General features: G+C 37.7%; 1 protein-coding gene across 5 annotated transcripts in view; it reads right to left on the minus strand.

Moving 5' to 3' along the window:
• The window catches only part of myo16 (myosin XVI), a 269930-nt gene that overhangs the window by 159470 nt on the left and 96954 nt on the right, over window positions 1-13506 (minus strand). For all 5 annotated transcript variants that reach the window (XR_009066237.1, XM_057851442.1, XM_057851443.1 and 2 more), the window contains exons 5-7: window positions 6496-6604; window positions 1528-1652; window positions 1320-1445 (exon numbers count right to left, since the gene is read on the minus strand). Coding sequence is in view for 4 of the 5 variants with exons in the window: in XM_057851442.1 (XP_057707425.1) it covers window positions 1320-1445; window positions 1528-1652; window positions 6496-6604 (360 nt within the window). In the remaining variant the exon portion in view is untranslated. The remainder of the gene's footprint in view (window positions 1-1319; window positions 1446-1527; window positions 1653-6495; window positions 6605-13506) is intronic.

Genomic DNA, 13506 nt, shown 5'->3' on the forward strand with positions numbered 1-13506 from the left:
TGGGGAAAAGGGAAAGTGACGTATGCCGTAAAGCAGTCAGCACATTTGTAGTTTTTTTGTGTGTGGCAGGGTTCCTACCACCTTCCTCAAAGGTAATTAGTGACGGTTAAGGGGATAGAGACCCCCTCAAGATATAAAAGAGGTGTCATTCAATTTGTTGTCAATTTACATATTATCGCAAAAGTTATGAAAATATCTTAGGGGCAGTTTACATGGCGACTCTGCGACACGAAGACGCAATGACTGAGTAGCGGAATTGCCTCGCATGCATATGGTGTCGGCGAAGACGGAAGGCGAAGAAGAAACATTCTGAATCCTGCCTCCAAAGCGGAAGAATTCGATTGTAGGGGCCTGAGGGGGGCTGGCTCCGCATATCAAATGCTCCTGCTGCGCGGGACCCGCGCCAATAACGTCAGCACTCGTACACGTCAGATTGGGCGTGCGCAGCGGTGCTATTAAACATTAAAACAGCTAATGGCAGAACGTGGGCTTTAATTTACTGTTTTAATAATAATTTTTAAATTTAAATATGTTCAATGTTTCAATTTTTTTGCCTTTTTGAACAAAAGTAAATGCCATTGCTTGGAGTGGGCGGGCATATTGTCTTCCAGGCTGAGGAGGTCAAAGTGCATCATTTGCTGTCGCCAGATTTACAAATCTGCACTGCCCTCTAGGGCCTGGCAATACTACATCGTTTTCATGCGGAATTGCGACATTGTTCGAATGGAGACAGAACCATATAAATGCAAATTAGAAATTTTTCGTCTTCGCGGAGAGTCACCATGTAAACTGCCCCTATAAAGGTTGAAAAGATATCTAGTTTTGCTTTAACAAAAATTGTTCTTTTGGCTATGTCAACCATTTTGCATTTGACTTTCCTAACATGAAGGACATGAATACACTTTTTTGTCGAGATGACGCTAAAGTTGGGAATCATTCAAAATATGCATATATTCTCTTTGTCAGCAGACAAGCCCAAAGCCCTGAAAAGCAATTATCAAAATCATGATGACTGTGCAATACTTTAATGTAATCTGCTTTTTCTAGTTCATAACATCAGATGAAATCAGCTCTCCTCTACGTCTTTGCTCAAATGTCCTCTACTTCTTCAGAGCTAATTTAAATTGCTGAATCCATACGTAATGCAGCTGAGAATCAATGATGGCAAAAGCAGCAGTTTATCAGAAAGTGAACAGAGTCACTGCAGGCCACTGCATCGCAGAAACCATCCATCAATACTTCACGCAATCACACTGGATCAATAAAGCTTGGAGAGTATAGAATCCCATACAAAAGTCCAGATTTTTTTTTAAATTTACCTGTCCATATTTGGCAGCAAGATGGAGAGGTGTCCAAAAGTTGTGAGTGACAGGATGCGGATTGGCCCCATTCTCTAACAGCGCAGCCGCCGCATCCCGATAGCCGCTAGCACATGCTATGTGAAGCTTTTTGGAAAAAAGACAAATGGGTTTAATTTGTTAGTTCCACACCAACCATAAGAACAGAGTGACTGCTAATGATACATACTAAAGTGACTCCATCGTCATTGGGTTGATTGAGGTCCACCCCTGTGGCTACAAGCTGCCTGATGTCAGATAGCATGCCATTGGGTCTTTGTGTCCTCATGCTATGCATGGAAGACGCGTCCACACCTGTCACATAAAAGTACAAGGAAGACACACAAAAAGTTACTGTCAGGGAAATTCAACTTTCAAGTCCAAGACAAGTGTCAACTCGATAGCTCGATGAGAGAAATGAATCAGACCAACCAAGGATTGCCTGCTTCGAAGACTTTATATAAAAATTTGATATAGCAACGATACAATGGTGGGAAGGAGTCGTGAACACACAGGAGTACAAAGAAGTACAATAGACGCTGGACATTTATACTGTTGAAAGGATGTTACCTAAGGATGCTTACTGTGAAACGATACCTACTAGGGTTGTTCCGATCATGTTTTTTTGCTCCCAATCCGATCCCGATCGTTTTAGTTTGAGTATCTGCCGATCCCGATATTTCCTGATCCGATTGTTTTTTTTTTTTTTGTTGCTCCCGATTCAATTCCAATCTTTCCCGATAATTTTTCCCGATCATATACATTTTGGCAATGCATTAAGAAAAAAATGAATAAAACTCGGACGAATATATACATTCAACATACAGTACATAAGTACTGTATTTGTTTATTATGACATTAAATCCTCAAGATGGCATTTACATTATTAACATTCTTTCTGTGAGAGGGATCCACGGATAGAAAGACTTGTAATTCTTAAAGAAGAAAGTGACTTTGTATATTGTGACTAAATATTGGCATCTAGTGGATTTTTATGAGCTTTCAGTAAATGATACTGCAGCCATTTAACTTCTGCCCAAATGCATGATGGGAAGTGCAACCATGACTGTGCGTAATAGTACCAATTGATATATCTTCTCAGCGTTGGGATATAAAATAGGGTGTTAACAAAAAGATCAATTACTACCTTTCTTCCCCACATTGCTTCCCACGATATTTCTAATCGTTGAGAGAGGGATTGTAAGGCTTTAGCCAATGAAAAAAAGGCTTCAAAGGCTGCCAAAATTCTCTCTACTCATTTTACGTTGCCTTTTAGCCCTATGTATACGTAATACGGTGCCATTATAAATTGAATGCGACAATGCGTGAGTGGGTCGTGCAGAGCATGCGTTAATTGCATTAAATATTTTAATGTTATTACTGCCGTTGACGTGATAAATTTGACAGCCCTATTTTAAGCCAAAATTAAAGACTCTGGATGAGTCTAAGACATTTTGTCTGTACCGTTAAATACAATTAGAAAACGATTTAATTAAAAGAAAAAATATATATACATATATACGTATACATATATATATACACATATACATATATATATACACACATACATATATATATACACACATATATATACAGTATATATACATATATATATACACATATACATATATATATACACACACATATATATATACATATATATATATATACATATATATATATATATATATATACACACACATATATATATATATATATACACACATATATATATATATGTATATATATATATTAAAAAAGGCGTGTCCGATATTTTTTTGCCGATTCCGATACTTTGGAAAGTGACGTGATCGGACCCGATCGATGCCGATCAATCGGGACATCATTAATACCTCCGAAAACAAAAAGTGAAACTTAACCATCAACTCTGGTGGTTTTCCACAGAAAAACATTGTGAATTACGACTTAGGAAAACTAGCCGTAGCTGGCATGAAAAGAAAGTGAAAATCTGATAAGACAGTCGACAGAAACTCTTTGTATTATGTTCAAAGAAACACAGCACGCGAACATGGATGATTACAGTCTAACAAATGAATATAGTATCATAGCAGTTATATGCAGGGGTGAAAGTGGGCCAGAACAGTCAAAAACGCAGTTCCGGTATAAGATTTAGGGCCAGAACGCAGTTCTGGTATAAGATTCAGGGCCGGAATGCCTTTCTGGTACACGGTGCTTCAATTCCGAAAATATGACGGCAACTGTCAAAACGTAAGGGGAAAAAAAATGCTAAGCTGCCACACATGCATTTCATCTCCAAGAAGAAAACAATCTACCGACATCAGATTTGCATACACAAGTGTTAACAACAAGCATAATAAAGTGCTTGTGTAGCGTAATCAGTTTCCACCAATATTTGTTATTTATTTCATTCCACGGACGGCATGGAAGTTTTCCCAGCTGCTACAGTTATCTGAGTTTGACGATTATGAGTCACGTCAATGTTTGAATGCACGCAGAAAAGCAAAATGCCTGGACTCATTCATCCGTTGAATTGGCTGACATGTGATCAGCAGAGATAGTTAGCTCTGATTGGTTCAAATGTGCATGTTTTCTGGAACAGCAAAAAAAAAAAAAAAAGGTTGAATTGATGCGAGAAAAAGGGCAATGCAACATAAAATGGATCAAATCTTTAAGTGCAACAAAAGAGTTGAGGAGGCTTATTATCATATTTAGTTTTATTTGCTCTGATGGGGAGGTTCAGATCATCTTAGCTGTCAATGTGCAGTTTGGACTTATATTTGTTCATTTATGTTAGGCTACTTATTCATTTCCTTATTATTTAAAAAAGCCAATGTTTGCGCGATCTTCAAAATATATTCTACTTCACTCTGCATAATATAATCTATACTTATTTTTCTGAATGTATGTTACTTATATCTTTATTATTAAAAAAAAAAAAAAAAGTAAATGTTTACATTAATTTCAATTTCAATATACATCCTATGTTCTTAAGTAGTTAAAATTGAGAATTGGCATTTAGTGTGTGACGAAATGAGAGAAAATAAAATTAGGAGATGGAGGTTGGGGTTATTGCTGTTTTTGTTAACTTTTATTTTGCAAATCATTAAATCATTGACAAAAATACAATTTTGAATGAAAATCAGTTTTTGTATGTCTTATAGAAATAACTGTGCTAAAACAGTTTTCTTTGCATTTCAGTAGTTTAAGAGGTTTGAACCACACACACACACACACACACAAACACACCCACCCCCAAAAAGTGAAAAATAAATAAATAAAAAATTCTGGCTCTGTGGCGACCTTCACGTCGGGGAGTTCCGGCAAGAAATTCTAGCCACTTTCACCCCTGGTTATATGTTTTATAAGCATGAATAAAATTTCTTTCACAGTTACGAAATGTACTAACCAAAAAAGGGGCAGCATGACTCGATTTTTTTACTTCACAAGTTATTATTAAAACACGTTAAGGTATTCATTGGCTGCTATTGACAACTCTAGACGTCCAGTCCATTTTGAATGGGAGGGCAAATGAACATTAGTTCATTCACCTCTCTCAGTCAAAATGGACTGGACGTCTAGCATCGTCACTGACATTGAAAGATCAGCATTCACAGTCAGTCCTCACAGTTTCAATGAATTGGAGATCTATCGTTGTTAATGGTAGGCAATGATTGAATACTTTGACAAAAATATATCAACGTCGGTTGTAGTTCGGGAGCTACAATCAGAGTGTAATTTTGTTAATATTTGTTTTGATTTTATGAATTCTGTTTTTTTTAACGTTTTATACATTAATTTTATCAAAAAATATATATTAAAAATACTGACATGGCATCTTCTTTAATGTTAGAATACTTTGTTCTCACAAGTCAGAATTCTCATTTAAAAAAATTTCAGGATTCACACTACAAATAATTCTGAAAAAAAAAAAAATTCAAAATTCGCATTTAAAAGTGAGAATCCTTTCAACCGTTTTTGGCCCGACAGTGATCCCTCGCTACCTCGTGCTTCGACCATCGCGCCCTCAGTCCATCGCGGATTTTTTTTTCAATAAAAATAAATAAATAAATAAATAAATAAATGCGGTATTTTATAGCTGGAGTTACTTATTAAAGTTAACTATGATTGACAGACAGTTAAGGATTGATCTTACCAGAGACGCTAACTTCAAAGCACCGCATGCGTCAATCATCGTTTAACTTGTTAAACAGTTGCTGTGGCAACTCATTGTGTGTAAGTAAGCAGCTTGAGCGGATTTGAGTGGACTCGCTCAATGAAGCATTTAATAAAGACAAGCATTTTTCTACTTAATTCTTGCTTAAAAATAATTTGGTGGGACAGTAACATGTTTAAAACATAATTATTACATTTGAAGTGCTTCAAAAAAAAGAGAGATCCATAAGTTTTTTTTTATTGTACTTTGTGGGGGAAAAAGTGAAAAAACATGTCTTATATGTATCTTTCCAATGCTAAATCTGAATAAATACATTGAACACAAAAAAAAAAAAAAATTGGGGGAGGTTTTTCATTTATCACTGTGGGTTCTTGTCCCCATTAACTGTGAAAAACGAGGGATCACTGTCTTCCACTTCCGTAGACTATTTATGCACGCAAAGAGATATTTAAATTCTGATCAAAGTATAGAATACCAGTATAACGCAAGAAAATACACTCCAATGGCAGTGACCCCCCTGGAAATGTGGGAAAATGCAAGAAAGCCTCGTTTCCATAGCAACAGAAACCCAGCACGCCATGTGTTGCATGCTGCTTGTAGTGGTGGGGGGATGCAGACTGCGGAAGGGATGTGATGACTTCAGGGCCTGGCACAAAAGCACACTGAAGTAGCCATAAATTACTGTAAATGGCTGAGACTCATTGCACAAGACACACAGTTTTTGTGTGAAGGCTACACTGAGCTCTCCAACACTTTGTGGTCTCTTATAGCTTTAAGGTAGTCCTATGGAGGGTCATAACATACTGTACATATGTCCAACCAGATTAAGCCCTGGGGGCATGGTTAATACCAAAAAACACTGCATTAATGTACTTTAATACCTTAGGCATACATTCAAGACTAATTGCTTATGGGTAAGGGCCAAATTCGATTTTTTCAGATGGATGGAGAAGCACGTTCATTCATAGGTGAGGAAAAAAGTGAAATAAAAGTCGGCAATACCATTTTCTTCCAGGTGCTTTTGCAGAATATAGCGACTTTCGCTTCCCTCTGTGGCATAGTCCAGCGCGACGTTTCCGTCGACGTCCTGCAGCAGAACGTTCACTCCAGCCTTCCGGAAATAGCAGACAGGAATTAGTGGGTAACATGTCAGGGAACGGTGTTTCAGTGCCATTGACAGGTGCAGACGTCCTATCCAAGGGTGTAGGTTTGCATAGGGAGGGTAGGGACATAAAACTACCAACTTTTCAGGATGCTTAAATTGTACCCACCAACTTTTAAGCCACCTTATTTCCATTTATAATGAGTTCAGTTATATGGGTAATTTAGATTGTCTTTCGACATGTTCTTTTCATTATCATCAGACTTACATTTATCCTTTTTCACTTGCTGAATGTGCCGGTCCATTTTTCCCCCCCCTAAAACGCACGTTTGATTTGCTGATGACTTGACACCCCCCCAGCTACACACACGCAGACGCACACGCAGACTCAACCCGCCAACAGAAATTCAACATGCCACCTCCTCCACCCCCTTCGAAGATGAGGGATATTAAAAGTTTTTTTCAGCCAGCACAAGCCACTGTAAGTAATGTAAAAAGACATCAATTTGTGTGTTACTAAAAGTCTGACCTGCATCAGAGTTAGCATAGCATTAATCTGTGTGAACTTGCTAACTTGCAAAATTGCTGCGGTCAAGTCAGCTTCCACAAGGAACAACAAAGTCAAGCTAGCCGTCCCTCATTTGGATCATTGTTTGCATTATGTGCATTACAATAATACAACGCGATTGCTTCAGAGTGCAAGTCCCAAAAATGGGTCCACTTCAGAGGGACACTGACATGAACATGAACTGATATGGAAAAAATATCTATAAAATGAACTCACACATCAGAATATCATGAGAGTACTTTGGTTTGAGTCTTGGGATAGTGTAGGGTGCCTCAGATGTAGATCGGTCCTTGGATGTCTTAGATTTTTTTTTTTATCATTCTTTTTCCCAAAACAATTTACATTACAATTAGGGCTGTCAAAGTTATCGCTGTAACGGGCGGTAATTAATTTTTAAAACTAATCACTTTAAACTATTTGACGCAATTAACGCACATGCCCCGCTCAAACAGATTTAAATGACAGTACAGTGCAATACCAACTTGTTACTTGTGTTTTTTGGAGTTTTGAAGCCCTCTGCTGGCGCTTGGTTACGACTGATTTTATGGGTTTAAGCACCCATGAGCATTGTGTAATTATTGACATCAACAATGGCGGGCTACTAGTTTATTTTTTGATTGAACATTTTACAAAATTTTATTAAAACGAAAACATTGAGGGGTTTTAATATAAAATTTCTATAACTTGTACTAACATTTATCTTTTAAGAACTACAAGTCTTTCTATCCATGGATCGCTTTAAGAGAATGTTAATAATGTTAATGCCATTTTGTTGATTTATTGTTATAATAAACTAATACAGTACTTATGTACTGTATGTTGAATGTATATATCCGTCTTGTGTCTTATCTTTCCATTCCAACAATAATTTACAGAAAAATATGGCATATTTTATAGATGGTTTGAATTGCGATTAATTACAATTAATTAATTTTTAAGCTGTAATTAACTCGATTCAACATTTTAATCGTTTGACAGCCCTAATTACAATACTTGAGTTTGAGTCTTGGGGTCATGAACTGACATAGAAAAAAAAAATCTGTAAAATGAAATCACACACCAGAATATCATGAGAGTACTTTGGTTCGAGTCTTGGGGTAGTCTAGGATGCCACAGATGTAGATCAGTCCTTTGATATCAGATTTTTTTTTCGTAATTCTTTTTCTCAAAACACTTTTATATTACAATACTTTGTCCCCCAGAAGTAGACGCTTTCTTGGAGAGCTCCCCATTTTTTTTTAAATACAGGGACTTGCAGTTCAAAATGTTTCTTTAGTAGTTCTGGAACACAAAGGTTTGAATCGAACATTGATTCACATAAAATTTAGTATAAGTTAACACAGATTCATTTATATTTCTTTTCATTTTGATAATTTCACCTATCAAATAATAAGGTTCCTATGCATGAGAAATGTGGCCCTGACCCCCATTCAATAATTTGTTTGGTCTTATTAATGTCCCATCCCCAGCAAAAAGTGTAGATGCGGGTTATAATAATAATAATAATAATAATAATAATAATAATAACAGGAGTGCCTAAATGTAAAAAAATATTGTTTTTCAGAAAGCCACAATCAAATAACCCTTTCTGGATTCTTCACAGAACAAAAGTAAATAGAATTTAAAAAATAATAATAATAACCATATAATACAGTATAATATATAGGGCTGTCAAAATTATCGCGTTAACGGGCGGTAATTAATTTTTAAAAATTAATCCCGTAAAAATATTTGACGCATTTAACGCACATGCCCCGCTTAAACAGATTAAAATGACAGCACAGTGTCATGTGCACTGGTTACTTGTGTTTTTTTGGGTGTTTTGTCGCCCTCTGCTGGCGCTTGGGTGCAACTGATTTTATGGGTTTCAGCACCATTGTGTAATTATTGACATCAACAATGGCGAGCTACTAGTTTTTTTTTTGGATTGAAAGTTTTACAAATTTTATTAAAACGAAAACATTACGAGGGGTTTTAATATACAATTTCTGTAACTTGTACTAACATTTATCTTTTAAGAACTACAAGTCTTTCTATCCATGGATCGCTTTAACAGTTAATAATGTTATTGCTATCTTGTTGATTTATTATTATTTATTTACTGTATGCTGAATATATATATCCGTCTTGTGTCTTATCTTTCCATTCCAACAATAATTTACAGAAAAATGTGGCTGTAAGTTCTTCACAGAAAAAAAGCCAGGAAATAAATAACACGATTGAGGGGGAAAAAAAACATGTTTTTTTGGGGGGGGGTTTATGTTCAAGGGGACGGACCAAGTTTGGGGACCCCTGGTCTATGTGGTCAGTCTCAAGACCAGATTCTGAAGGTTTATAGTTTTTCGTTGATCTTAACTCCCCAAAGTCTTAGGTTCATTAAGATCTGGTCTTGTCTCAGTTTGTTTTAGTCTTCTTCTTGTCTAGACAGCCAAACTAGGGCTGTCAAAATTAACGCGTTAACGGGCGGTAATTAATTTTTTAAATTAATCACGTTAAAATATTTGACGCAATTAACGCACATGCCCCGCTCAGACAGATTTAAATGACAGTATAGTGAAATGCCCACTTGTTAATTGTGTTTTGTGGAGTTTTGCTGCCCTCTGTTGGCGCTTGGGTGCGACTGATTTTATAGGCTTCAGCACCCATGAGCATTGTGTAAGTAATTATTGACATCAACAATGGCAGGCTACAAGTTTATTTTTTGATTGAAACATTTACAAATTTTATTAAAACGAAAACATGAAGAGGGGTTTTAATATAAAATTTCTATAACTTGTACTAACATTTATCTTTAAGGAACTACAAGTCTTTCTATCCATGGATTGCTTTAACAGAATGTTAATAATGTTAATGCCATCTTGTTGATTTATTGTCATAATAAACAAATACAGTCCTTATGTACCGCATGTTGAATATATATATATCGATCTTGTGTCTTATCTTTCCGTTTCAACAATAATTTACAGAAAAATATGGCATATTTTATAGATGGTTTGAATTGTGATTAATTGCGATTAATTACGATTAATTAATTTTTAGGCTGTAATTAACTCGATTAAAAATTTTAATCATTTGACAGCCCTAGGCCAAACGTCTTGGTTTCAGTGAGTTTTGGTCCGGTGTTAATCTCTTCTTATCTCAGTCTTGGTCTCGACTGCTAAAACTCATGGTCTTGGCGAGTTTCTTCTCTCGGCCTTTGCTTGTCTTTGTCTTGGTCTCATTTCAGTTTCGACTCCCAAAGTATTGATCTTACCTTCGTCTCTGTGATTACTGTTCTCATGCATACAATGACTGTCACTGTCAATGATCGCGAAAGACATGAAAATAAAGAATGATGTCAGATCCCTCTTGGGTGGTTTTCCAACAGTCCCTCCCTTGAGGCACCATTAACGACTTGCAATGTGGTTATGATGGATTAGTCGTCTTTGTTTTCATTAGCTGTGAAAATACTGCGCTATGCACACATGGCGTAAAACGTGGTCCTGCTTTTTACATACCAAAGCCGTTAAAGTAATATACATCATTAGAAACGGGCAAATGAATCGCTCGTTTTATTCGGACGTAAAAAGTAAGAGGAGGTGCAGATCAGACCAGAGCCGATAACGAGGACATGTAGAGGTGGCGAGACTCTTATTGGACATACACAGCTAATAGAATTCTAAAGACCCAGTTGAGCAGCGGTAAGATTTACGACCGTGTCCACTGAGGAAAAGGGCTGAAAAGCACCTCAAAGCAAAAGTCGTAATTGATTCATGCATCAACGGCTCGTTTGATATAGAGGAAAAAATATATCGCACATTTCCAGACTAGCTATTTTTGTCACCAGACGCGCCGAGCGATAACACTGATATAATGGCGTCACTTCATCATCAGAGAACGCTCACCGAGCTAGAGCCGCCATTTTTTTCACTTAAAGCAATTAAGGACATTATTGAGAGAAAAGTCTCCAAGCACCAGGGCTCGACTAACTCCCCTTATTATTCAATTTAAAACCACAATATGTCACTTAGATTTGTGCTCACAACTCTAACAAAAACCAATCACCATCCTCATAAAGCTGAACTGCGCCTCTCGCCTGTCTTTTGTGTGCCTCTGAGTGTACGAGACACTCAGTAGGCTGTAAAGCAAACCCTCAGTATTCACCTCCGGGTCCAGTATAAGTCTACGGAAGTCTGGCGCTATCACTGTTACAATAGATACAGTGTGCACTTCTCACGCCTTTAAGCTAAAACGCACAGTAATTTTCACATTAATCTCATGTGATTAAATGATTTGAGATTGAGCCGTGACAGTAAACAGCAAGTTACAGTGGGGCAAATAAGTATTTAGTCAACCACCAACTGTGCAAGTTCTCCTACTTGAAAAGATTGGAGAAGCTGTATTTGTCAACATGGGTAAACCTCAACCATGAGACAGAATGTGGGAAAAAAACCAGAAAATCACATTGTTTGATTTTTAAATAATTTATTTCCAAATTAGAGTAGAAAATAAGTATTCGATCATCGACAAACAAGCAAGATTTCTGGCTGTCAAAGAAGTCTAACTTCTTCTAACGAGGTCTAACGAGGCTCCACTCCTTACCTGTATTAATTGTACCTGTTTTAACTCATTATCGGTATAAAAGACACCTGTCCACAATCTCAGTCAGTCACACTCCGAACTCCACTATGGCCAAGGCCAAAGAGCTATCGAAGGACACCAGAGACAAAATTGTAGACCTGCACCAGGCTGGGAAGACTGAATCTGCAATAGGTAAGACACTTGGTGTAAAGAAATCAATTGTGGGAGCAATTATTAGAAAATGGAAGACATACAGGACCACAGATAATCTCTCTCGATCTGGGGCTCCATGTAAGATCTCACCCTGTGGCGTCAAAATGATAACAAGAACGGTGAGCAACAATCCCAGAACCACACGGGGGGACCTAGTGAATGACCTACAGAGAGCTGGGACCACAGTAACAAAGGCTACTATCAGTAACACAATGCGCCACCAGGGACTCAAATCCTGCACTGCCAGACGTGTCCCACTGCTGAAGCCAGTACACGTCCAGGCCCGTCTGCGGTTCGTCAGAGAGCATTTGGATGATCCAGAAGAGGACTGGCAGAATGTGTTATGGTCAGATGAAACCAAAATAGAACTTTTTGGTAGAAACACAGGTTCTTGTGTTTGGAGGAGAAAGAATACTGAATTGCATCCGAAGAACACCATACCCACTGTGAAACATGGGGGTGGAAACATCATGCTTTGTGGCTGTTTTTCAGCAAAGGGACCAGAACGACTGATCTGTGTAAAGGAAAGAATGAATGGGGCCATGTATCGAGAGATTTTGAGTGGAGATCTCCTTCCATCAGCAAGGACATTGAAGATGAGACGTGGCTTGGTCTTTCAGCATGACAATGATCCCAAACACACAGCCAGGGCAACAAAGGAATGGCTTCGTAAGAAGCAATTCAAGGTCCTGGAGTGGCCTAGCCAATCTCCAGATCTCAACCCCATAGAAAATCTGTGGAGGGAGTTGAAAGTCTGTGTTGCCCAACGACAGCCCGAAAACATCACTGCTCTAGAGAAGATGTGCATGGAGGAATGGGCCAAAATACCAGCAACAGTGTGTGAAAATCTTGTGAAGAGTTACAGAAAACATTTGGCCTCTGTTATTGCCAACAAAGGGTACATAACAAAGTATTGAGATGAACTTTTGGTATTGACCAAATACTTATTTTCCACCATGATTTGCAAATAAATTCTTTAAAAATCAAACTGTGATTTTCTGTCCCCCCCCCCACATTCTGTCTCTCACGGTTAAGATTTACCCATGTTGACAATTACAGGCCTCTCTAATATTTTCAAGTGGGAGAACTTGCAAAATTAGTGGTTGACTAAATACTTATTTGGCCCACTGTATACTGTACATTGTTACGGATGGGGAGTAATTTTTCCTTTTGTTCAGGTATGTATGTTTTTCCTTTCACTTTATACTGGTTTATGTTGGTTTTCACCTGCATTTTTTCTTTTGTTCAGTAGTTTCCACCTGTGTGATCACAGAAGGCCTCCACAGCTGGAACCACTTCCTCATTAGTTCATCATCCAATCATCTGTTCGTCCTGCCACTATATAAGTTGAATTGTTTGCTTGGTTCAGGAGAGGCGGTGGCAGCTCTCACTTTGGTTGTCTTGGTTTGTTGAAGCCTGTTATGTTTTGCCTTTGATTCTGTTTGTGAAGTTTACTTTCTGCCACTTGTTTATTAATGGTCTCTTTTGTCTTTTTCTTTAGGTTGGCGCAGAGCACAGAGGTAGGGACTTTAGTTAGACACCTGCAGGTCTACATCGTGTCTCCCACCTC

The sequence above is a fragment of the Corythoichthys intestinalis genome, chromosome 12 (assembly GCF_030265065.1).
Source record: "Corythoichthys intestinalis isolate RoL2023-P3 chromosome 12, ASM3026506v1, whole genome shotgun sequence".
Taxonomy (NCBI): domain Eukaryota; kingdom Metazoa; phylum Chordata; class Actinopteri; order Syngnathiformes; family Syngnathidae; genus Corythoichthys; species Corythoichthys intestinalis.